Consider the following 25917-nt stretch of genomic DNA (forward strand, 5'->3'; position numbering starts at 1 on the left):
TTTTAAAAAAGGGTTTATTTTAGAACCACCTTTGGTCAGAGCAACGGCAGCCTCCGACGGGAAAGGCAGCCCGGAGCTCTGACCACCTGTCGGAACACGTACTTAACGTCGCACAGGGACGAGCTGGCGTCTTGCTGTCACTTTAGACGTCACCAACAGCACAGGTTTGCTCTGCAGCTGCCAGACAGCTTCGTACGAGCGCTCTGGGACCCTGCCTGCATGTCTGTCCGCACCTCGCTGAGGACAGCCTGCAGCACCTGACGCCTGAATGTTCTGGAATGTGTGACATCAGTGAGTGGCATCTGAAAGTGGTACTTAGCGAGTCCCAGGCAAAGCTTCTTCGACACATGAGCATGCTCCCTTTCCCTCCTGTTTTTGTGATTCTGGATTCTAGCCTCCCACACGTGGTCACCACGTTTCCTGAGCTCTCTTTCCACAAGTCTTAGAATTCATTTCTGATGCGTGAGCACCACACAGTGGATGTTACTGGAATGACAGGTTTTAAAAACCAGGCACATTTCAAAGACCAAAGACCCTGGCCTGTGTTCCTTCCAGTCCACAGGTGACAGTCCCTCAGCCCCAACCACCAAGAGCAGGTCTACCCGGTACGGTGGGCGCCTGGCTGCACCCAGGCCCAGACAGGGATAAGAGGAAGCTAGGAAAGGGGAAACCCTATGAGAACGGAGGTGAGAGAAGGGAGTGGGGAGACGGCAAAGAGAGAGAAAAATGACAGCCCCCATGACCAAGAATGCTCCCCAGAAAGTACCCAAAACGCTGAGATAGAGTCTTTATTCTCCCTCGAGTCCATATACTGGTCCTAAGTAGGACAAGACCAAAGCATCCTAGAAGACTGAGAGCTTGTCCAAGGTAACAGGTTTAAAGCCACCGCCCATCCTGTCCCCCCACCAGCTCTCCACGCGGACTGGTCTCCTCGCCGTACCCCGAGCACCTTGGGGAGCTGGCTCCGGCCTCACCTCCCTGTGCTTGTCCTTCCTCCCCGTCCTGCTCCCCTCGGGGCCTCCACGGGGCTCTGCCCGTCCACATGTGAGTCCCACCTCCACGGAGGCTGCGCCACAGCAGTGACGCCACTCGCTGAGCACCGATGCGTCAGACGGGGCTGGCACGTCTCCCACGGGGTCTCCTTCCTTCGTCCCCACAGCCCGGAGAGGCAGTCCTAGCCTCTTGTTTACAAGGAAAGGGGAGACTTTCAAATTGTCCCCCAGGCAGAGGGCACGGGACTGGGGCTCATAGTCAGGACGCCCCTCTACATGCTGCCTCTGTCCCAAACCAGCTGTGTGTGTGTGTGTGTGTGTGTGAGTTTTTTCTATTGCTTTTCAGAGAGTGTGGACGGGAGGGAGGAGGAAGAGAGGGAGAGAGAAACATTGATGTGAGAGACACATCGACTGGCTGCCTCCTGCATGCGCCCCAACCAGGGCCAGGGATCGAACCTGCAGCCCTTTGGTGTGCGGGCCAGCCTGCTGGCCAGGGCCCAAATGGACTTTTATCCCAATCCCCTGGCTTTTCTCCACCACCTGAAACGCCTGCCATTTCCCCATGTGCCCGTTCCCGTCCCCAACTGGACTGTAAATACGTGGTGGCGGGTCCACGTTCTCTGCCGTGTGCCTCTCGGTACTGAGCACCGTGCCTGGCCTGGGACGGCCCTGCCTTGCCCACTGTGACTTTCCTTTCCATTCTGCTCATTCTTAGCAAACAAGCAAACAGATTTAACTTTAAATACCTAAATCCAGACATACAGGCAGAAAGCGGTACACAGGAATTTCAAGTCCATTATGGAAACTTCGTGCTCTGACTGTGTATTTTTGGAAAACACTGCATATACAATCCATAAGTTCGAGTTAAGGAGGCAGTCTCTGGAACCGGTGAGAGAAAAACAGACGCAGACAGAAACACACAGGCAGGACAGCGACAGAAAGACAGCAGTCTATGAAACAATGGAGCACATAGAGGAATGAAACCACTGTCTTCTTCTTCTCACAACCCATGGAAAACCTTAACTTTTCCCTGTCATCCCAGGCTGCGGCAGCTCACCTACTCACAGAACGAGGCAAAACCCGGTACAATGTGCTGACTGTCTCCTCTAACGACAGCAGTCAGACCTGTGAGCTCTGGCAAGTCAGCCTCACTTGTGGGGAAACCACCATCTCACTCACGGAAAGAGCAAGAGCCAAGCTCTTGGAGCCCAGCCCTGGTAAGGAAGGGTGCATGTGGGAGGCAACTAATTGAGGTGTCTTTCTCACCTCAATGTTTCTCCCTCCCTCCCTCCCTCCCTTCCACTCCCTGGAAATCATTGGGAAAAATATCCTCAGGTGAGGATTAAAAACAAACAAAAACAAAGCACCTGGAATTTGTCAGTCAAGTTACCAAAATTACAAGTAGTTGGGTCAGAAGCTAAATGATGAACCTGACTAACTTACGTACACAACACTAGGTTACTTTTCAAGAACTAAAAGGCTGATCCTTTTAAAAATTTATCAAGACAGTAATAGTCGTGCTATATTATTATCCATGTACACAAGAGAAGAACCCAACATCCAGATACAGTCTTAATTTGTTTTCCCACTGAGAGATTTAGGTAGAATTTCGCATGTTTTCATGACATCGCTACTATAATACTGAAAATGACTTCTTTTGTCTTTCATATGGGTTTTTCAATGAGTAGAATAAAATTATTTCAAAATGTGCACCTTTAGCCCAGCTGGCATGGCTCAGTGATTGAGCATCGACCTATGAACCAGGAGGTCAGGGTTCAATTCCCGGTCAGAGCACAAGCCCGGGTTGCAGGCTTGATCTCCAGTGTGGGGCGTGCAGGAGGCAGCCGATTGGTGATTCTCTCTCATCGTTGATGTTTCTGTCTCTCTCTCTCTCCCCCACTCCCTTCCTCTCGGAAATCAATAAAAAAAAATATTTTTAAAAGACGTGAACCTTTAGACCCTCTAAGAATAATATGAACCACCCTTATGACAGTTTGGATAAATTTTTCTTTTTAATTGAGTTTTTAATTAAGGGATGAAGCGTTCTTCTTAAGGGATTTGGTTTTTAAACTAAAATAGAGTAACAAAGTGATTCGCTCCTAAGAGTGGCAGACTCTGAGCTTCTACTTCAAGTGAAGGGCCACACCACCCACGTCCGAGGTCAGGGGAGGGAGCCAATGAGCGCCCGGACACACCACCTGTGCATCACCTGTCCCTGTCACACTGCCTCCCTTGATGGCAGCGGTTACATGTTACTTTACTTCTTAAGTTTCTTCCAGTGTTGAGTACATTTCCCCCCAATGCCTAGGACTAAATGGTGCTGAATTAAAGGCTGGTAATAAGAGACAGGAAAACGATGGCTATAAAAAAACCTACATGTTATCTCCAAATATTTTTTAATATGTTTTTATTGATTTTTAGAGAGAGAAGGAGGGAGAGGGATAGAGGTAGAAACATCGATGGAAGAGAAACATCACTAATCGGCTGCTATTGGGGGATCGAGCCAGGACCCCGGGCATGTGCCCAGACTGGGGATCAAACCAGCAACCTCCTCAGAGCATTTGCTATGGCCGGTATCCTTACATAGAGAGAAAAATCTTTTCTGAGGACAGGCTTTCTGTTTGAATCATTTTTTTTTATTCTCAGTGAGAAGTCCAGTGAGTAATTTGCTGAATGAATGAAGAGTTAAGGAAGTCAGCTCCTTGCAACATGACTTCTTAAGCCAGTCCTTCCACATAACTGAACTAACAGATTAATTTCCTTGCATACAATTTCCTACAAAGATGTTAGAATGAGTTAAATTGATCAATAACGACAGAAAGACACAATACACCGACGACAACGGAGACAAAGCCAGGTCCCGTGCCTCCCGCTCTAAGCTCAATGCTCTCGAAACCACACAAAGCAGCACGTCAGCCGGAGAAGCACCCAACGGACAAGCTATTCAGTGAAGCAGGAAAATGGGAAGGAGGGACCACCCGCACCCCGGCCCACCCCACCCACCCCCGCCCATGGCTGTGAGCAGGAGGGGGTCTGACCATGAGGCATGAAATGGAGTAGGGCGTGTACATCAAGTTCGTTTAACTTCACTCAGGTCACGGGCTCAGGTGACGACGGGACCTCACAGGGACGGTGGTGGCATCTCGGACACAGGCCCAGCTGCCTCTGGGAGTCCTCAGCCTTTCAACCCATTTGGCATTAGATGCGACTTAGTGGCATGCAGATATAACTGCCACAACGTCACTCCTAGAATGTAACTGATCTACTGAACTGAAAGCAGAAACCCCAGAACAAATTTTAACTTAACTCTCTTCTGCATCAGACAGAAAGGTCATCTAACCACTTCTAAGTAGCTCTGCTTCGTCAGAAACCTCCTGAAGAACGAAAAATGCGAGGTCGGTAACACAGCTTCTTCTCCCCACAAATCCATCCCCATGAGGTAAACAGAAGGAAATCACCATTTTCCAATGTGTTTATATGAAGTGATAAGTGTCAACGGAAGCCAATGGAAAACAGCTTTTTTAATATATTATTTTTATTATTATTATTGATTTCAGAGAGGGAGAGGGAGAGAGAGATAGAAACATCAATGATGAGAGAGAATCATGGATCAGCTGCCTCCTGCACGCCCCACACTGGGGATCAGGCATGTGCCCTGACCGGGAATCGACCGTGACCTCTTGGTTCATAGATCGGTGCTCAACCCCTGAGCCATGCCAGCAGGTGGTGGGAAACAGTTTAAGAACTCAAGATCCAGCTCTTGGCTGAAGTCTCCCAGACAGGAACAGTGACCGAGCACTGCACAGCAGACACCTAGTCCTGACCAGTATTCCTCCCCCGTCCCCCGCCAAAACGTAACCCTGGTCACATCAGTTCTGTAGGAGCCGTGTGCTCACTCCATATGCACGGGCCTGACACAGGAATTAAGCCCCACAGATACCAAAGGCTGAGTCAGACACAGGAGGAGGATCCAGTTTCGCACTAACTCATCGGACAATCCGAGGGGTCACGCCTCCCGCAGCTCAGGTGGCGGGAGGTGATTAAGAAACCCCACCGCAGCCCTAGCTGGTCTGGCTCAGTGGATAGAGCGTTGGCCTGAGGACTGAAGGGGTTCGATTCCAGTCAAGGGCACTGGGTTCAATTCCTGTCAAGGGCACATGCCTGGGTTATGGGCTCAATCTCCAGTAGGGGGCGTGCAGGAGGCAACAAGTGATTCTCTCTCATCATTGATGTTTCTTTCTCTCTCTCTTCCTCTCTGGGATCAGTAAAAACATATCAGAAAGGAAAAGGCAGCCCCACCCCAGAGAGATGTCAGCACGGACTGAAAGCCTTCAATGTGCAACTAGGACTTGTGTCATTTCTCTCACGAGCCAATGACCGGCCGAAGAGGAAAGATAAAGAGCTGGCAGGCGGGGGCGGGCGGGGAGGGGTGTGGGAAAGGCAAAGCCCTAACTCGGGATCTTCTCACATCGCCGTGGGCGTTTCCCTGAAGAAGAAACAAGGACGGAGTCATGCCCTCGCTGTTGCCACAGTGCCGCCTGCCCACACGGCCCCCGCCCTCCCGCCCCGGTTTCTGCACCGGCTGCAGAGCCAGGGGGAGCCACGGCGAGAGGGGCGGGCGAGGAGCGGGCAGACACTGACTGGCTGGCGCTGGAGGCCCTGCGGGGCCTTCCCGGTCACACCCGATGAGCAGGGCCCCGTGAACTTGAGGACACTTGGCAGATGCAGGGAGCCGGCACCTGTTGGCCCACATAAGTATCATGTTTGTTCTGAAATATGCAGAACGGGGTGCAGGTGCCACCGGCCGGCACAGACCACATTCCAAGCCCGGCCCCGAGGACAGGGGAGCGCCCGCATCACACGGGGCCTCGGCAGGCACGCTGACTTCCAATCAGCACGTCTACATGTGAGAGGGTTTCCACTCTAAAAAGGGCAAGAAAAAGCCCTACGTGGGTGGTGAAGGTAGAGTGCGCTTCCATTTTTCCTAAAGGGTCTGCAGTCGGGGTGCCATCTGCAAGAAGCCTGGCCGTCAGCCCGCACAGCCCTGCCATCTCCATTCCGGGGACATTCGGTTACTACGGAAACTGTCAGGCCAAAGGGAAAGCTCTGGGTTTAGCTCACAAGCAGCAAAACTGGTTGAAATGACTGATTCAGAAAGCCACTCGGAGGGCATTTCCAGGAAGGAGGAGGAGGGGGAGGAGGGGGAGGGGGAGGAGGGGGAGGAGGGGGAGGAGAGGGGGGAGGGGGAGGAGGGCACCATGACAGGCTGTCAAGGACCGAGCTCCACAGAGCAGCCATTGTTTGACGGTGGCGGGTGGAGGAAGGAGAATTTCACACAAAAAGAATGAAAAGAGAATTGAAGTGACAGCACACGTCGTGGCTAAATGGACAGGGCGCTTCAAACCCGTTTCACAAGACGCCGGTTTCACTACCACCCAGGCTCTCTTCCTGCCAAGTCTCCCGTCCAATCGGGGCCGGGCCTCCCCCTCGGGCTGAGCCGAGATAAATGGGCGCTATTGTTGCCTCGAGCGGAGGCTCCGGTCGGTGCATTTATTTTACATCTGGACGAACCTCCTGCGTAGACACGCAAGCATATTCCCTGTGAAGTGCTTTAACACCAACGTCTAACAAATCTTGCTAAAAAAGTAAGAAGTTTCAACGAGAAACTTTCTCGCAATCAGAACTGGAACAGGTTTTTCAATTTCCAAGGAAAGCATGTATTCCTGCCAGCGGAGTAGAGGCATTCTCCACGAATTTCCCATCAAGAAAAATATCTTCCATTTCCGATACGCACCCAACTATTCCTAGAAGGAATATGACTATCGTCTGGCACCAAGCTATTGTCTTATTTTTCACTTGGATAAACTGCACGAAGGGAAACCCCAGGAGTGGAACGAGTGTCATCCGGAAGCCTCCAGGGCCACCCGAGCGTCCATCCCGAGGGGTCCAGCTCATCAAGTGAGCCGCGCCCGCCTCCGTGACCGTCTCTCCTCCTGGGCTTAAAGGAACAAAGCTCCCTGACTTCTCTTCCACTGCGGCAGGGAGTAAACACTTTTGTTTTAAATTCAATCTGCCCACACTTAATTGCAATGACAAGATGCCTGACTCACCGCTCTCCCTCCGCCCCCCAGTCACACTGGAAACTTCAGGTTGGGAAGCAAACCCGCCCTGCCCCCGCCTCCTGCGCCCAGACAGGCCACACCCGCCTCCCTGCGCTTGGCGGATGCTCCCCAGGACGGAATCCCTGCAGAGGCCCGCGATGCGCTCAGTCCAAACTGGAAACTCCTCTCACCATGAGCTCCAAATAGGACGTGCGGACCAGACAGCAAACTCTGTTCAACAAGTACACCTGCCTCCCGCACGCGCGCACACACACACACGCGCACACACACACACGCACACACGCACACACACACATAGAGTCTTCCGTTCCAGTCGCAGGAGGGGCCCCGCCCCCGCCCGAATGAGCCCTGGGCGCCCGGGAGCCCTCAGCGACCACCCCTCAGCGACAGGCCTGTGCCTCCCTGCGACAAGAGGGCGAAGGCTCCATCCAGACACCACCTGCCAGTGGCGAGGCTTCTGGGCCCCGAGAGGCTCTGCACTGTTCTAACCTCTTTCCTTCTGAAACAAGCGCCTCAAGGCGACAGGTGAGACAGGGGCTCAGGGGCCAGCCTCAGCGCTGACAGAGCAGAGGAAAAGGGGAGGAGAGCTCTCTGCCGGGCTGGCCTCTGGGGACAGACGCTCTGGTTTGGTCACATCTCTGCCTGCCCCTCCCCCTCGCCACGGGCCAAGCACCAGGCTGAAGGCGAAAAGCGAAAAGCGAGAGGAGCCACCAGGACACACAGTGTGAGGAGCCGGCTGTCAGCCCCGGGGAGAAGAGCACGCCCCCAGGAAGGGACGCAGGGCCACCTGTCTGCCAGGGGATCACATCATCGCGTCTCCCTGCTGAGGGCCGTGAGGTCAGAGAGCAAGCGGTTCCTCTCAGCCCCATCTCGCTCCTCGGACGGACGGACGGACGGACAGACGGGCGGACAGATGGACGGCGCGGGAGCCAGCAGGCGCTTTAATGTATGAACGAGCTGTGTGGACGGCAGTGGGCAGTGCACAGTGGCCAGCGTTCTAGCCCAGCCGTGGGCAAACTACGGCCCGCGGGCCGGATCGGGGCCCGTTTGAAATGAATAAAACTAAAAAAAAAAAGACCGTACCCTTTTATGTAATGATGTTTACTTTGAATTTATGTTAGTTCACACAAACACTCCATCCATGCGTTTGTTCCGGCCCTCCGGTCCAGTTTAAGAGCCCACTGTGGCCCTCGAGTCAAAAAGTTTGCCCTCCCCTGGTCCAGCCTAAGGACTTAGCCGTCTCTATGGGGAAGCCGTGGGGTAGTTATACCCTAGGGGTCAGCACATCTTTAAAAGGTCTGCTTAGCCGGAACCGGTTTGGCTCAGTGGATAGAGCGTCGGCCTGCGGACTGCAGGGTCCTGGGTTCGATTCCGGTCAAGGGCATGTACCTTGGTTGAGGGCACACCCCCAGTAGGGGGCATGCAGGAGGCAGCTGATCCATGTTTCTCTCTCATCGATGTTTCTAACTCTCTATCCCTCTTCCTTCCTCTCTGTAAAAAATCAATAAAAAATATATAAATAAAATAAAAGGTCTGCTTAATCCTCGTGGAGGTCATGCTGCCCGTGGACCAGAGAGAGACTGAGCTCTGCTGTGAGCGGCGGCGGCTTCCCTGTCGGCCGCCCAGCTGGTGAACTGAGGTCAGGCATGCTCCCACCCCACCCCCACCAGTGCCGCCCAGGGGGAGGGGGACAGGCTCCCTCCGATGTGGCTGCCAGCTCTCACTCGATTCCACACAACTGTGCTTTGGTCTCTAATTCCCACTCCTCCGTGGCTGAACGACACTCATCCGCCACCACGGAACGCGCCTTCTTGTAGCAGGGTGCTCTCCCCGAGGGCTTCCCTGAGCCCCTCAGGGCTGCTCCGCTGGGGAGAAGGCTGAGCCTTAAACATTCTCCCGTCAGGCACTGTCTCTCCATGCGAGGCCCAGGCCCCGCCTCCCCGGGTGGCCGCATTCCGATGACCACGCAGCGACACGCTCCCACCTGCAGACCCGAGCGCTTCTGTGGGCGCTGAGCAGGGGGACTGCCCTGTAAGTGTGAGCACAGATGAGGTGCCCACCACAGCGCCCGCACGAAACAGCCAGCCAAAGGAGTTCGTGCTCTCTCAGTAACTGTTTTTCCCTCTATTTAGCTTAAATCCTAACTATTTTTATTGATTTCAAAGAAGAAGGGAGAGGGAGAGAGAGAAAAACATGGATGAAAGAGAATCATTGACCGGCTGCCTCCTGCACGCCTCATACTAGGGATCGAACCTGCAACCTGGGCATGTGCCCTGACCAGGAATCGAACCGTGACCTCCTGGTTCATAGGTCGACGCTCAACCCCTGAGCCACGCCGGCCGGGCTCCTCTATTTATTTCAGATCCCGAGGCTTTGGGGAGGCCCTTCGCTAACCAAACCTCAACCCTGTTATGAACTCAGGTTTAAATCCCCAGCCCAGAGGTGCGGCCTTTCCTGAATTTCTCACTGGGTTTTGGAACAACCACAATGAGCAGAACAAAGAAGCCGATTTATAAATTATGTGTCTCCGACGTGCATTTGTACGGTGGTACAGAAGCACACTTTCCTTAGAAATCAGGATGTTGCATGGAGGGTCTCAGGCTAGCCCACAAAAGCCTGTTTAACCCACATACACTGAACACAGCGCCAGTGTTTCCGCCGGGACCTGCCACGATGCTTGGACAGAGCAGGCACTCAGAGACCTGCTGGACGAGGCTCTGCATCCCTGCCTGCGGGGCAGGCGCACAGCGGGCTCTGGGGAGAGCTCTACGGGGGTCCCGTGGAGGCTCAGCTTCCTCCCAGCCGCCTTCATGCAGCCCCTCCTCCCTCAGTGGCCGTGCCCTCCTCCCTCACAGATTCTGGTGGTGGCACCGGAGCGCCATCTTTCACCGTCTCAAACGGAGCTGCTTCTTCCTGCCCAGCTCCCCTCCAGCAGCTGATCTCGCCGCACACACAGGAGGCCGACACCATTAAGTTATTTCACAATGAAATGCGAGTGTCTGACCACCGGCAACTCGTCCAGAGGTGCCTGACTCCAGGAGATGCCTGACGACCCAAACAGACCCACTCTGCGTGGAGCACAGAAGCATGAACACACAGAGAAGCAGGCTACCCAGTGGAGGTCAGTGCTCCCGGGACCGTTTCCAAAATCCTTCTGCCTTTCTCAACGTCCTCCCCCCCAGCACCCTGAAAACGAGCGATGTTTTACACGGGCCAGTCGCGCTTCAGGTTTCCATGGTAACGGAGGTCGGATTACGCTGATGGAGGTGTACGGGGCAGTAGGAGTCTAGCCTTGAGAGCACTTTCCCCAAATCAGAACGGAAGCCCAGGGTTCAAGACTCAACCTGTCGTGAGCAGAGGCGGCAGGGGGGACCGTGTCATCGCGGGACCAGAATTCTGGTTTTCCTCATCCTCAGTTCCCTTTAAATAGCAGTGGGAGCGGGAGGGGGAACGCCACCATCTCCAATAAACCCTCGTGTTTGTGGGGGGAGAATAACCTGGAGTTGAGAATCAACACGCGGATCCTAAATTAGAACAAGAGAGCGGATACTTTCAGGAAAAGAAGTAAAAACAACCCTACAGGATTCTGCACGTCCATGTGCGCACTTGATCGCCCTAAGGCACCAATTACTTTAAGTGTAAAAACAGAAAACATCAGCCTGGCCAGAAACCCAGGCCTCCCTGACAGGCATGCCTGACACCAGCTTCAAACGGCAGCGGCCTCATTAAGAAACGGCACCTCCCCTCCCTGTCAGTCAGCGCTGGGGGTCTGCACGGGAAATGGAGCCGAGGTTGGCTGCGCCAATTAACAATGTGATTAAGGCCGCTGAGGGCCCGCCTCCAACAGTGTCTCCCTTCAACACAAACACGAAGGCTTCCAAACAGAAGGAGCCATTACCCCACCTGTCACCAGCTTTCCTGCCTCCTCCCTGAGTGACACAGCCAACAAACAGCACCCGCCCAGCGCCGGCCGCACTGACAAGTGGGTCAGTCCCGACCACCTTCCACGGGACGGGACGGGAGCGGCCCCCGAGCCCCTTTACGTTCCTGGGCCAAAGGGGAGGAAAGGAAGCTGGTGGACCAGAGGGCTAACTCAAGGTCACAAGTCCGAACCGTGACCTCGGACCGGTGTGCTTCCTCAGCTCCTCCAGCTTCTCAGCTGGTCCCTACATGGCCGTATTGCTCTAGTTTTCAGGGAGGGCCCTGGACCAGCCCTTCTCTTAAAGGCTGTTAGGAGCCAGCACAGTCCTATTATATTTAATTTCAAAATGACTGCAACAACAATTATAGGAGATGGAAAGTTTACTCTTCCCCCTCACAGCTCCTCTGCAGTGAATTCAACGCCTAACCAAGCACCAGGCTTTGGACTGAGCAGCCTGAGGACGCATGTGCAGGACCGAGGTGGTCCCAGCAACATGCGTGTGCAGGACCGAGGTGGTCCCAGCAACACGTGTGTGCAGGACCAAGGTGGTCCCAGCAGCGACTGGTCACATCCGCAGTCTTAAAGACACATCTGCCTTCAACCGACGCCACAGGAAGGAAGGAAGGAAGGAAGGAAGGAAGGAAGGAAGGAAGGAAGGAAGGAAGGCGATTACTCACAACTTCACGAGGTTCTCAAATCCAGCCGTGGGATTTTTTAGAAGAAACCCTAGGCCAGCCGTGGGCAAACTACAGCCCGCAGGCCGGATCTGGCCCGTTTGAAATGAATAAAACTATTGAAAAAAAAGACCGTACCCTTTTATGTAATGATGTTTACTTTGAATTTATATTAGTTCACACAAACACTCCATCCATGCTTTTGTTCCGGCCCTCCGGTCCAGTTTAAGAACCCATTGTGGCCCTCGAGTCAAAAAGTTTGCCCACCCCTGGAAGGCAGTGAAAAGTAAAACTCCGCAGTAGGTTAGCATCTAATACAATGTACTTAAATGAATGACATAAATACCAGAACTCTAATCGTTTAGTGAAGAGAGGAATTCCTACTGCAAGGAAAGGCAGAAATGACCTAAGAATATGCTGACTTTTTCTTAAAAGGCACTAGAAATTCCCATTATCCACATGACCCTCTGAACTGGGGGCGCCCCTTCACTTGTAAAAGCCTGTGATGACGCTTAAGTGACTCTTCAACGACGGTCTTCAAAGGTGACAAGGGAACCAACCACTGCCACCGATACGTGTATCAGGGGCTTTCTGAAGACGCACCACCAGCCTCAGCCTCGGCCTCGCTCCGCAACCCGCCCGGCCCGGAAGGAGGGAGGAGATGCGAGGGAACGCAGCGCAGTGAAGGGGAGGCGGTCGCAGGCCGCCCGCAGGTGGCAGCCCCCATCTCTGCGCTGGCCCCGCACACACCGCACTCCTGGGAAGTGGGTTGACAAACTGGGTTGGAGGAAGGAGAGGATAGACAAGGGAGAAGGGAGTTCCATGGCGTCTGGGAAAGAGCTGTACTTCCAGAAAACGTGACATCGTGAGAGAGAAGATGGGACGGCCAGCGGGCGCGGGTCCGGGCAGAAAGCACAGCCTGCGCAGTCACAGCTGCTCTCTCCCCGAGGCCCGGCCGTTTCCAGGCGCCTCACCCTACGGCCCCACCTGTCCTCTTGGCCGAGCTGGTCTCCCGACTCCTCAGCAAAGACACGAACACAGGCGGGCCCTGGCCGGGTGGCTCCGCGGTTGGAGCGTCATCCCGATAGGCCAAGGCTGCAGGTTCGATCCCTGGTTGGGGCACTTACAAGAACCAACCCGTAAATGCATAAATAAGTGGAACAACCCATCGATGTTTCTCTCTTTCTCTAAAAACCGATATATTTTTTAAAAAGAAACAAAAACACGCAGAACTGTGAAAACGTCAGCTGTCAGATCATTAAGCCCCTCCCACCCCACCCCCAGGGGCGGCGGCACCGGGTCCCGGCTGCACGGCCTACCTTCGCCTCGTCGTTGATGTCCCAGGTGAAAGAAATGGCGTTGTAGGCGATCTCCTCAATGTTGCTGATGGTGTTGAAGCTTTCTTTGTAGTCGGCTACGAGGGACAAACAGAAAAGGCAGCTGTGACTTCTCAGTCCAACGGGACATGATCGCAGGTCACAGTGACAGCCAGTGTTTCACACGGTCACCCCTGGGCACCTTAAATTAACACTTTGTTGAGCTGAAAGAAGTTTAAAACACGAAGAAAAATCATCTCTGTAACAGAGGCAGCTTAGATATCTCTAATGGCATCTCGTTATGTAAAAGGAGGCCAGACAGGCCTGCAAATGGGTAAACCGTTGTCCCGAGGTCACAACACGACTCCAGAGAGCCAAGGGGGGGACGCAGTTCTTCCAATTCCTTTGAGAGAGACCATGATCATCACCAGAGGCGGAGGACAGGAGTAATGCTAAGGTCAGGGACCGTCATGCGACAATGGCTCTACATGAAAATGTGACACGCGGCAGGAATGGGGTTTTCGCAAAGCGACTGCACGACGGACGTGGCGCCGCTGCTCTGCCCGGCGAGGCCTCTCTGGGTCTGTGCGCAGACAGGAGCCCAGCGTGCAGCCCAGCGGCAGGTGGGAGCCTGCCAGGGAGCGGCCGCCAGCAGCACGGTCTTTCGCGGGGTGACTGCTTTTCCCGCTCCCTTACTATCGCTCCAGAAGGTCAGAATCCCGTCACGCAGCGCCCTTCCGGAAGCCTGCAGATGGAAAAGCGGACACCGGCCCGGCGCCACACGGAAAGCTGCAGGGGCACAGTCCCCAAGAAGGAAGCAACGTGAAGAGCGGATTCCAGGAGGCCGAGGACAGCTCTGGAACGGGGCAGTCGCTGGCACACACATTCAAATGCTTTCGGCAGGAAGCTGATCGCTGCCAACAATAACTGGACGGGAGCGCTGGCTGCTGCGCCTGGGGAACAAGCGCGGCTCGGAGCTACGTACCGATGTCAATGCACCTTTGTTTGGCCGTGTGCTGCCGGGAGTGCCAGTACTTCCAGTGCCTCAGCTGATCCTCCCTGCTCTTGTCCTCCGCAAACACCACCATGATCACACTCTAGGAGAGAGAACGCATTTTAACGGAAGGCAAGGGGGGGTGGGCCGGGGGGGGGGGGGTGGGGTACCGCTGGGACAGCGCCTTCAGCATCAGGTCTCACAGGTGAGGCTCCAGCTGCCGTTTGAGATCTGGACCCGCCCCAGACCTGGCAACGGCGAGCGCCGAGAGCTTGCGGGGGGGACTCACCCGCACTTTGCTGATGGGGTGGTGGATCCCCTCGTTGCTGCTCACTTCCTTCAGGGTGACGGGGTAGAACTGGCCTTTGTTCAGGTAGGTCATGGTGCTGTCTCCCGGCTTCTGGCGAAGCGATTTGGAGGCCTCCAGCGTGTACTCAAAGTTGTTCCTGAAGCAGAGAAAGCCGCAGGTCTCGGACCCTCCCTCGGAAGCGCCCCCCACGCTTTAGCTCAGCCTCGAAGCGCTGCGGGCGGGTGTGGGAAACAGCAGGCCCCCCACACGGCCAGCTGACCACGCCCTCTGAGCCAGAGCAGTGGCCGCTTTTCCCCTGGTAAATCTAATCTGAGCAACAAGAAAGCCTCAAGTTTCACCCACGGGGGACTACAGGGTCCTGTGGAAATGCCAGAGTGATGCTCAGAGGGGGAAGCTGGAGGCGGAGAATATTCCAGACGCTCATACGTGAAAAGGACTCTGGAAGGAAGCCTCGCAGGACAGGCCGCCAGGCTGGTCGTCGCCAGCAGAGGCGCCAGCAGGTGGCCGGCAGCGCCCCGACCGCATTCGCTTTGCTCTGCACAGCACTTCTGGCTGTTCTTGCTGCCATTAAGGCCCTCAGACGGGCACTCCCTGTGCCCTGCATTTCCTGTTACCTTCGAGCACCATCCCCAGGGCCCCTGCAGTTGTCTCATCACCTGTCTAGGTCTGGGGTTGGCAAATTACACCCGTTTTTATGAATAAAGTAAACCTGTTTTTGTAAGTAAGAGGTAAAATGGATGGAAGACAGCCACGCCCTCGGGTTCGAGTCATCGGCAGCTGCTTTTGTGCTGCAGCAGCAGAGCCAGGCCTTGCGACAGGGCCGCACGGAGAGCCTGGAGCGCTATCTGATCGCGCAGACCAGACCGGCCCACCCCTGGCCTGGACCCTGGAGGCATGTGAGTCTGATTCCTGCCCCTTGAGGCAGGCCTTTACGGGAAGTCTCAATTCCCATCAAATCTTAGACTTTAATATTTTTTTAAAATCCTCGACTTTTAAATACAAAATTTTTAACGTCAAAACATATACACACAAAAAATACATGAAGCAAAATTATAAAATGAAATCTTATACTCTTTCAGAAAAATCCGAAGGTGTTGATATATGTTCATAATTAACTTGGGAAATACCCATATTCCCAGTGTGAGATGCCCGGTGATGAGATTAAAGAGGCCATCAGGTCAGGAAAAAGCTGGCTTATTTACATTCTCCTGAGCGAGGCTCATTAAAGCGTGGAAGCCGTTAGCCACCTGGTGTCATTCCCAAATCCTCCCGAATGACGCCTCTGGAAGCAGATCTGGCACCTCAGCTCTACCTGAAGCCCTCCCTCTCCTCTCAGCTCCACCGACCATGACCACCGTCACAGAGGACACCCAGGGAGGAGAAGCACGACACCGAGAAGGAGGGGCATGGCCGCAGCCCGCGGCCCCCACAGAAAGCGCCAAGCACCGTCCTCAGCAGAGAAAGGCATTCCTGCCCGGGAACTGCAGGGAGCGCAGGAGAAAGCCCGCGAAAGCCACCTCTGATTTTCCAAGATCAGATCATCAAAAAGGAAATGTCACAAAAGCTGAAAGTTAAAAACCAAATGAAAAGACAACTATTACCCAGAAACACTGTCAAAAACATAGTCCTCTGAGTTCATGCCAGGCATCCGCAGACTGAGGTCCGAGGGGAAGAAAACCTGAAATATCAAGGTGATGAGCCACAGCTCTTACCCGGTGCCAGGCTGCCCGGAGGCCAGCGCCTGGGACAGCGTAAGAGCCTGTGGCTTACAGCAACCCACTACTCGTTCCACATTCGCTTGAAAATCAAAGTTTTACCTCTATGAAAATTTAAAAGAGAAAATTAAAAAGAAAAATATCCACTTTATATGCCCTCCAATTAAGTTAAAACCATCTATGTAAGTAACCCACAGTGTTCTACTGATTCCCCTCCCGTCTTCCCCACACACCCTAGGTCTGTTCAAATTCAAGAACCTGCAACCCATGTCTCAGGACCCTTAGGAGTCAGCGCCAGCGTGGCACCAAGTTCAGACAGGGCGTCAAGTTCACACAGGCTGGGGGACTTTCTCAGGAGCGTTCCTCCTCCACTCCCCTCTCCGTGAGCAGAGGCACCCAGCCCCCACTCCCTGCCCCACCGTTAAACACAGTTCCAAACACCCTCAGTGCCTAACTTTTACCTGAGCGCGACGTTCATCACCCTCAACCCTCAGAAGTATTTGCAGTTCATTTGTAAATTTCACACAACACACTTGCCATCGAGATCCACCTGCCTCCCTGACAAGACTACCAACCCAGCAACCACCAAACAAATAAATACACGAGAACCCATTTTACACGAAGACCAGTTGCAGGGAGCTGGTTCTGGTCTAGGACAAAAGCCGAAAACACACTAGGGATCTCTCTGTTGTTGATGAAAAACCGCGTGTGGGGTTTCTCTTTCTCCTTCTCCAGCAAATCACGTAGCTGAAATCATAATTGTTAACTCAGCTGCTGGTAAGATTAGCCATGTGCCCCTGATGATAATGCCTGGTTTTATAGGTTTCGTTTACAAACTACAGCCAGGGGCCTTTTCTCTTTTAAAAAAAACCACCACTTTTGTTCCTAATCCATGCACTTCAGGCTGAGTTTCAGGCTTACATAACAAGGAAGAGGTGGAACCCGATACTTATACAAACACAGGGCCATCCCAGGAAGATGCGGTACCTCCTGCACGCCCTCCTTGAAGGTCTCTGAGAAAGTCGAGTCTGGCGTTCGCCTCTGAGCATTTGGGGGCTGAGCCGCAGAGCTGAACTGGTCGGTGCTGAGGTTCCGGTCGAAAACCACCACCCGCTCAGTGGGCTCGGGATGGTACACGGCCGGAGGGATCCCCACAGCAAAGCCGTGCGGCTGCGTCTCTGTCTTGATGGAGTGGGGAGGCATCGTCGCTATGGAGACGGTGACGGTTGTGTCCGGAACGGTTAGATGGCCTCTCTTATCGATGCCCAGCTGGTTGCCGTGGGGAAGGACAATGTTAAACGGCACATTTTTCAGAACCTGCACTCTGTTTTCTCCGGCAGAAAGGAGGGGCTGCTCAGTCACGCTCGGCATGCTGCTTCTGTAAGGAGAGAACCTGTTTCACTGCCAATACAGCACTTGGACAACTTGTATTACTTATTTACTCATTCATTCATTCATTCATTCATTCATTCATTCAAAATCGTCACCTGAGGCTATGTTTATGTTGTTGTTTGTTTATAAACATATATATTTTTATTTCAGAGAGGAAGGGAGAGGGCTATAGAGATAGAAATATCAATGATGAGAGAGTCATTGACTGGCTGCCTCCTGCACCCTCCTACTGGGGATCTAGCCTGCCACCCAGGCAAGTGCCCTGACTGGGAATCAAAACCTGATCTCCTGGTTCTTGGGTCAACGCTCAATCACTGAGCCACACTGGCCAGGTAGGTATGTTTTTATTGATTTTAGAGACAGAGAGGAAGGGAGGGAGAGAGAGAAAAAACAACACATCGATGTAAGAGAGAAACATCGATCGGTTGCCTCGCATACACCCCCTGATGTTTCTCTTCCTCTCTCTGAAATAAAAAAATGATTTTGAAAAAAGCTGAAGAAGACAAGAGTAGATTAAACAAGAGGAATTATGTTGGTAACTGTTCCAACATAATGGTATGTGTGGGTTTATAGTATTTCTCTATTTTTGCTGTTTGAAAATTCCCATAATAAAAAGTAAAAATAAAAGCCATAAGCCCTTTGCCAAGGGGTAATTATGAAGATTAAAACAGCAACATGGAAAATACTAAGTAGAAGAATGCTTACTACCAAATGCTATCTGTAACTACAATCACGACCACATACAATACGCATGCAGACCAAAGGGTAAACAGACTCCGTCAGCACAGTGGGGTTCCGAGTGGGCATTCTTTCTCTAAAAATGTTCTATTCCTTTATTACTAATAGGACACAGGGCAATTTTTAATGTTTTAAAAATTTTAACCTTCACCCGAGGATGTTTTTCTACTGATTTTTAGAGAGAGCGGAAGGGAGCGAGAGAAACAGGGAGAGAGAAACATCAATTGGTTGCCTCCCACACATACCCCAACCAGGGCTGGGGATGGAGCCTGCAACCGAGGTACGTGCCTTTGACCAGAATTGAACCAGGGACCCTTCAGTATGCAGGTCAACCCTCTACCCACTGAGCCACACCGGCTGGGGCAAACACAGGGCAATTTTAAAGGTACATTTAAAAATTTTTTTATGGCTACAACATGAAGCCTTAATTTAATTTCCTGAAAGTTTTAACCTAAAACATTTTTTAAAATAACTTGAATAGGAGTTTAAAATACAGTCGAATTTACTATTAAGTTTTGCTTAATTAACTATTTTAAGAATTTACTATTAAGTTGTTCAAGATCGTTGGTGCTCCATGTTTTTAATGCCCCCCCCCGCCCCCCCGCCGTATTGCTGTAAGCCACATCCTTCTGAGAGAACATCCAAGACAAATAAGCAAACACTCGTGTTGGTACGAAAAACGCTCCTTTGGAGGAAAGGCACCCCCCACAGGAGCTGGTACCTTCCTGAGCGCGGAGCACCCCTGGTGAGAGGCGAGCCAGCGAGGACACCTGAATGCAGACATTCAGGGCCCAGCGCGCCCGTCTCTTCCACTTGCACCTGTTCATTTAACAAACGCTCGTCTCGCTTCCGCAGACGCCGGCATTTCTCAAGAGAACCGCTTCGTGCTCTCCAGCAGACATTACCTTTTGCTGTGATCTGCCTCCGGGTGCTCACCGTCGGCCTTGGCTGCGGATGACCGTCTCTCTCTTGGAACCTGAGATAGTGACACACGTGACAACAGTTCAGTCCTTACTCCGTGAAGTGTAGGCACAGCCTCCTTCAGCCTCCCCACCGCCAGGCTCCGGGGGAAGGAGGAACGGGCAGCGTCTGCCCCCCAGAGCGTCCCTTCGCTCACCGGGTGGATACGGAAAAGCCAACTCTTGCTTCGCTGCCCAACAAACTCAGGGGTCACACGTCTACTGCCCGAGTGTGGGTTCACCTCTTAGAAGGAATACCGCTGGCCTGGTTTTATCCACTGATCGACATAATGTAATGGACGGGAAGCTACTGAAAACACACGGGGCTTTCAACGTTCTCGCTGCTGCTCTTCCTTTCAGATGGAATGTCAAATCAAAGGGATCGGGCACGTTAGCAGTGCCTCCCAAGAGCCAAAGGCTGGCTTCGCGTGATCGTTTCCTTAGATACTTTGGGATGATCATGGTCCATTACCCAGAGGACAAATCAAACCCAGTTTGCTCTATTCTTTTGTTACTGTTGTTATTAATCCTCACCAGAGGATATTTTCCTATTGATTTTTAGGGAGAGTGGAAGAGAGAGGGAGAGACAGAGAGAAACGTGGATGTGAGAGACACACATCGATGGGCTGCCTCCTGCACGCGCCCCGACCAGGGCCTGGGCCGGGGAGGAGCCTGCAACCAAGGTACGTGTCCTCGACCAGAATCGAACCCAGGACCTTCTGGTCCACAGACTGACGCTCAGTCCACTGAGCCAAACCGGCCAGGGCTATTCTTTTTTCGATCCTGCTCTTCTCGCATAGGCGGTGAAAGCGGGCAAATGTTCCTGGGAGTACTGCAGACATCAACCCACCTGCGACTTCCTCTCCACGTGCACTCCAGCACGGCTGAGATGCTTGAAACTTACTTTAGCTTTGAAGGAAAAAAAGGACTGTTTCCTGGATTGATAATGTGCTCTTAAAGCTTTACCAAAGCTGTTGTGTAAAAAGGACTGATGGTTACACTTAAAAAAATGAAGCAGGTAAGTCAGTCATTTAAAAACAAACAAAGAGCCCTACACCTGTCGAAAGCGGCTTGACACAGAGCACTACGAAGATGGTCTCCCTTAACGCGCAGACACGAAAGCTTATCTCCTCCTCGAACGTAAAATACGCTTAGGACTCTTTATTTAAAACACACACACACACACACACACACACACACGCGCGCGCGCGCGCGGCCACCGCCACTAGTATCATGGCATCAGTCTTCCTGGCACTCGCAGAAGTTTCAGTTATAAATATGTAACGTCAAACTTCATAATTAGCACGTAGGAACTTACGGCTTTTACAATGACCGAGTCAATAAAACAAGCCATCAAAAGAGCAGATTACATACTAAGTTCCACTTCAAGGCGACCCTTCGTGGCTACGCTGCCCAGACAAGGGTTCTCCCAGCATCATTAGTTACTACGTAAGTTCCATTCACAGTCAGAGAGAAAAATGCTGGCCTCACTCCCTGAAACACAGGCTGACCACATGACCTCACACCAGAAAGTAATGAAATCCTTTGTGTAGGCCCCACCCTAACTTTGATAATCACACTATCTTCTTTGCTTTCCCCTCCGAATCTCTTGTATTCGAGAAAAGAAACAGCCAGAATGTAACAGAAGGCGGGCAACTGGTCAACCAGGTGAAGCATTAAGGAGCGAATGACCCTGTTATTTTAAGCTTTCTATGGGTTTGGTAGTTTTCAAAACGAAATGATGGCAAAAATCACGTGTTGGTCAGAAAGAAGAATGGCCAAGTGAATCGGCAAGCACAGCGCTCCCCCGGGAGACGGCACGGCATACCGAGGAGGATCACTCTGGCACAAACCAGCCCAGGCCTGGAATCCTGGCTGCAGCACACACTAGGGTGTGACCTGAGAGCTTCAGTTTTCTCATCTGCAGACTGGGGGTAATGCCACATACGCTGCCGGGGTTCTGGGGGCCTCAGAGCAACACACAGTGTGAACACGACTGGCAGAGCCCAGGGGATCGGTGAGTGGCAGCGAGAGCTGCTAGGACAGGAGGGTGATACAGAGCAGTGGTGTCGCCCGGCTGGGCGTGGCTCAGGGGCTGAGCATCAACCTATGAACCAGGAGGTCGTGGTTCGAACAGGGCACAGGCCCAGGTTGCCAGCTCGATCCCCATCATTGATGTTTCTACCTCTCTCTCGCTCTTCCTTCCTCTCTGAAATCAATACAAATATATTTAAATAATAAAAAATAAAATAAAACCGTATGAAACTCTAGGCAGAGGACAGACTCTATTTAATTAAGACCCCTCCGAACCTCTAGAAACAGGAAACAAAATACAACCTGATCTGAGGACTAGGAAGTCCAAGACTAGAAAATGTTGTTTGTTTGTTTTTCATGAGTCCTACAACCAAACCAAATCCCATCGAAGGCTTTCTATAGCCCATTTCGGGAAAAGGAAATCACTTCGATGACGTCGGAATGAACGCTGCTGCTGACAGGAAGCCTCCGGTCAACGTTCCGTCCCAGTGAGACCCCCGCCATCTTCCTTCAGCGGCTTCCGCTTCAGAGAGCGCGGGCCGGCCGGCCACCCTCCCGGCCACCCTCCCGTCTGGAAACAGCCCTTTGTTCTAGGATCGGAGAGGCTCAGCTTTGAACCGCAGTAATTCAAAGCCCTCATTAAACTCTTTATAGTCACTAAGAAGCAACCTGCACGACATCCTCCCGGCAAATGACTGTTTTCGGTGCCGCCGAGCCAGGCGCACGGCGCTGTGGCGGGGGTGGGGGGGCGCGCCCACCTTGTAGTAGTCATAGAGCAGGCCCAGGGCGGCCGCGCTGTCCTCGTCGCCGTTGATGCTCATCATCGCCTTGGTGGCTGCGGTGAGCGGGTTCTCCAGGAAGGACTTCCAGGCCTCGTCCTCGCTGGTGTAGGAGCGCCGCTGCGGGTGCAGCGCCTCATTCTGAAGAACCAACACCGGCCGTTTGCTTCAGAGACATGAAGAAAACAAGCGTATGTACAGATCTCTACTGCAAGGCGCCATAGCGAACTGTTAAAGAACCAAACCACCAAGCCACTGATGTCCCCATAAAAGAGTCCATTGTTTCTTTAATAACCCGATTAAGTAAATTAAGACAAGACCAGAAGCTGGGCTGGGCCAGGCCGGCGTGGCTCAGTGGTTGAGAGTGGACCTATGAACCAGGGGGTCCTGGTTCGATCCCGGTCAGGGCACGTGCCGGATTGCAAGCTTGATCCCTGGCGTGGGGCGTGCAGGAAGCAGCTGATCCATGACTCTCTCTCACTGATGTTTCTCTCTCTCTCTCCCTCTCCCTTCCTCTCTGAAATCAATAATATATATGTGACAAGACCAGAAGACAGCCCACTTAGTTGCAGGCCGATGGGTCACCCAGGAAGATAGAAGGTATTTGGGCAGCCAGGCAAGCTGCAGCTAACCCATACGTGGGACCCAGGACGTATATACTCTGTGGCAGGGAAAAGAGATCCTCCAAGGAAATCCAGGCTATTCAAACACTTCAGAGAAGCAAAAACCAAGGACACCAAGCGAGGCAAAACAGAGCGCTGATTCTATTCAGAAACGCAATCAGGCCGTACCCTCTTAAAGAGGATATGTACGGTGCAGGCATCATGCTGCTACATGTTACTCCCTCCTTCTCCTGCTGAGGCCATGCCTTAAAAACTCTCCTACCGCCAAACAGAGGAGGAAGGGGCGGGAAGAAAAAGGGACACCACTCCGTTTAATCCTCCGGGGGATATGAGAGAAAATATTCTACTGATTACCCGCAGATTGAGCATGGAATGTGCCCAAAGGGGACTGTAAATCAATAAGCAGGCATAATTTTCTGGCATGGGAGTTAACTGTTTATCTTAGAGATAAACGCTTAAGAATCTACAACAATAAATGAAGCCACTGAACAGAAAGGTTTTTAAGAAAACAGGAGGGGGAATCTGGTTTTTAAAATCTTTACCGGGTTTCCACTCGGGGCGAGACCTGTTTCATTTTAACACTGTAGTTTGGTGGGGAAAAAATCCAGAGAAAATCAGCGTAGGTCTTAGTAAACTCTTATAGGAGATTTGATTAAGAGACTAAAGCAAACATGACTGACTTAAAAACTTGAAATGCAAACAGTCTCAACAACTGTGCAGTTGGCACTATTTAATCAGTCAATAAAGAGAAAAAGTGGAACACTCACTCCAGCCAAATGAAGTGTGTTGTTTTGTTTATTTAAGGGAAAAAAAATTAAAGTGTTCAGAACTACTCTGAACGATCACTATTCTAACAAGCAAACTTAAGGTCTCATTGCAACACACAAATGAAATACGTAAATTGCCTAAAGGTGACCTACCTACTCTAAAAGTGAATGCAGAAACGACTGATTATCTTTTCAAGCCATCAACAAAGGTTAGGGCTTGGCAACCACCCAGGCCCTTTAAAAACAGATACAGATTTTTAAAACAGGGAAACACCTTTGAAAAGGGGCGGGTGGGGGGAAATCCAACAACTTAATTTATCCTCAGTCGAAATTAGGTCTTATTTCAAAGCCAGTGTTTTTACTCATGTCTGGGCATAAAGGCATGGGCGCTTGTATTTGGTAGAAAAAGAAGTCTCGTGGTGGTGTACTATTTTAACACAAAACGAACACCAGGGGCTGTTTCGGAGAGAGAGGGAAGAAAGCCGCATACGGAGGGGGCATCCGCTGGGCCATCGGCACAGAGCACACCAGCCAGGGAGCCAGGGGTGCCTGGAGATGACTTTGCTGGTGCTCCTGCTAGGCCAGTGGTTCTCAACCTTGGCTGCCCATTAGAGTCACCTGGGAATCTTTTTAAAATCCTGATTTCTGGGTCTCATCCTCCGGAAATTCTGTTTCTTTGTTACTCATGTTGTGGCCCCACCCCATCACAAAGAAACAGAATTTCCAGAGGATGAGACCCAGAAATCAGGATTTTAAAAAGATTCCCAGGTGACTCTAATGTGCAGCCAAGGTTGAGAACCACTGCGCTAAGCTGTTATTAACAGTGTTAATAGCCACTTCCAACAGATCATGCCGGCACCTGGCGCGCTCCATTCCCATGGAGCTCGTTTCTCAGCTTCCCTTCTCCCACGCCCAGCCCACATGTGTAGAAGCCACAGAAAATGAAATGGTGTTTGCGAATGGTCTTGTGTGTGTGTGATCACCCTGACGGGGCCTCACACTTCCAAAATGTGCCCAAGGCAAAAATTCTGGCTTTGGAAATCTGCCTTATCCAAACGTAGATGTTAAGAAAGAACCGTGAACCCGGCCGCCTTGGTCCCCTTTCTCACAGGACACGCCATGGCTAGTCCTTGGGGCTCATCGCTCCCCTGGGGGAGTCCTCTCATCCATACGTCCCTTAAGAGATAATTCAGAAAAACCCAGAATAACCACATGCAAGTCCTACAAAAGAGGAACCTACTCAAGATCTATATTCCGCACTTAATTAGCTAACCTACTCACCCAGAAACACAGCACTTTAAAAAAAATTAAAATTTTTTTAAAAATTTTGGAACAACTTTATATTTACCTGCCAAGAAAAAGCTGCCAAGAAAACTCACCCCGTGTCCCCTAAACGTAAGCTCTTATGCCACCACCTCAAGCTGTCAAAATACTTGTTTGATCACAAACTCCGACAGGCGCCTTCGTCCACCCCCTACCCCCACCCCCGATTCCGAGGGTTCTGCGCGCTGATGGGAGCCCTTAACCGCCGCCCACGTCTCCACCTCCGTGTCCGCACTCGCAGGGGGACAGCGCAGGACCCGCGCGGCGCCGCTTCCCCGCGTCTCCCGGTGGAGTCTCCGGGCCCGCCCCGGACCCGGCGAGCGAGCGGCGGGGTTACCTGGAGGCTCCACCTGCGTCGCCAGGGGCTCCGCGGGCTCCATGGGGCAGAAGCAACCGAGGGCCACCCGGTGGGGACGCGGGGCGCGCGTTAGAGCCGCAGCCCTCGATGCCGCGCGCCCGGAGTCTCCTCCGCGCACCGGGCCACCCGGGAGCAGAGATGGGAGCGCGCCCGTGGGTGGTCCCCCCCCGACGAGGACGCTGAGGCGGGGGCGGGGAGGGGGCTCCACGGAGTTGTGTCCCAGGCCAGGGTCCCCCCAGGGGGCTTCGGTGGAACAATGGCGCCGAGGGACAGAGAGGAAAGCCGGCAACCGGACGCACGACCCCCGCTCGCCCCGCGCCGCGCCCGCCGGCCTCGCTCCGCCGGCCTCGCGGCAGGTGCGGCGGGCGGCGCGCACTCACTTGTCGTACTCCTGTGTCATCGCGCTCGCTCGCCGCTGCGGGCCGCCGAACTGGACTTTCGGGTTGGGACGGTGCACCCGATCCGGGGGGAGCGGCGGCGGGTCCGGAGCGGCAGCCCCGACGAGTTGGGTTCGCTTTTCTCGCTCTGAGCGGGTCCGCGCGGGCTGTGCGCACTGGGAGCCCGGGCCCGGCCGCCCATTGGCTGGCGCCGGCGGCTCGGGGCGGGGCCTCGGGGCCTGGCGGCCGGCGGCGCCTCCTGATTGGCCGGCGCGCGGGGCGCCCGAACTGGGGCGCCGGGGCCGAGTCGCGAGGGGGTGGCTCGCCGGGGCCTCCCGTCCGTCCCGCCTCGCGCGCACCTGCGGCCCCTCGTCGGCCTCCGCGCGCCCACCCCGGGCGGCCGGGCGCTGTGTCGCCGCTCGGCCCCGCCGGCGCGCCCTCGGCCGCCCACCTGGGGGCCGGGCCGGGCCTGGGCGCCGCCTTCCCGGGCGCGGGGCGCTCTGCCTTCGCCGCCCGCCGCCC

At 53.2% G+C, this 25917-nt stretch overlaps 1 protein-coding gene across 1 annotated transcript in view; it reads right to left on the reverse strand.

The window, feature by feature from the left end:
* Positions 1-25539, reverse strand: part of GRHL1 (grainyhead like transcription factor 1) — a 37566-nt gene extending 12027 nt beyond the window's left edge. Inside the window, exons 1-8 of the mRNA XM_081101582.1 lie at positions 25399-25539; positions 21927-22113; positions 19081-19151; positions 17033-17423; positions 15932-16008; positions 14310-14466; positions 14012-14123; positions 13030-13124 (exon numbers count right to left, since the gene is read on the reverse strand). Of these exons, the coding sequence (XP_080957708.1) occupies positions 13030-13124; positions 14012-14123; positions 14310-14466; positions 15932-16008; positions 17033-17423; positions 19081-19151; positions 21927-22113; positions 25399-25418 (1110 nt within the window). The 5' untranslated portion in view covers positions 25419-25539. The remainder of the gene's footprint in view (positions 1-13029; positions 13125-14011; positions 14124-14309; positions 14467-15931; positions 16009-17032; positions 17424-19080; positions 19152-21926; positions 22114-25398) is intronic.
* Between the last annotated feature and the right edge of the window lie 378 nt (positions 25540-25917).

This window comes from Myotis nattereri (assembly GCF_964212035.1).
Source record: "Myotis nattereri genome assembly, chromosome: 10".
NCBI lineage: Eukaryota > Metazoa > Chordata > Mammalia > Chiroptera > Vespertilionidae > Myotis > Myotis nattereri.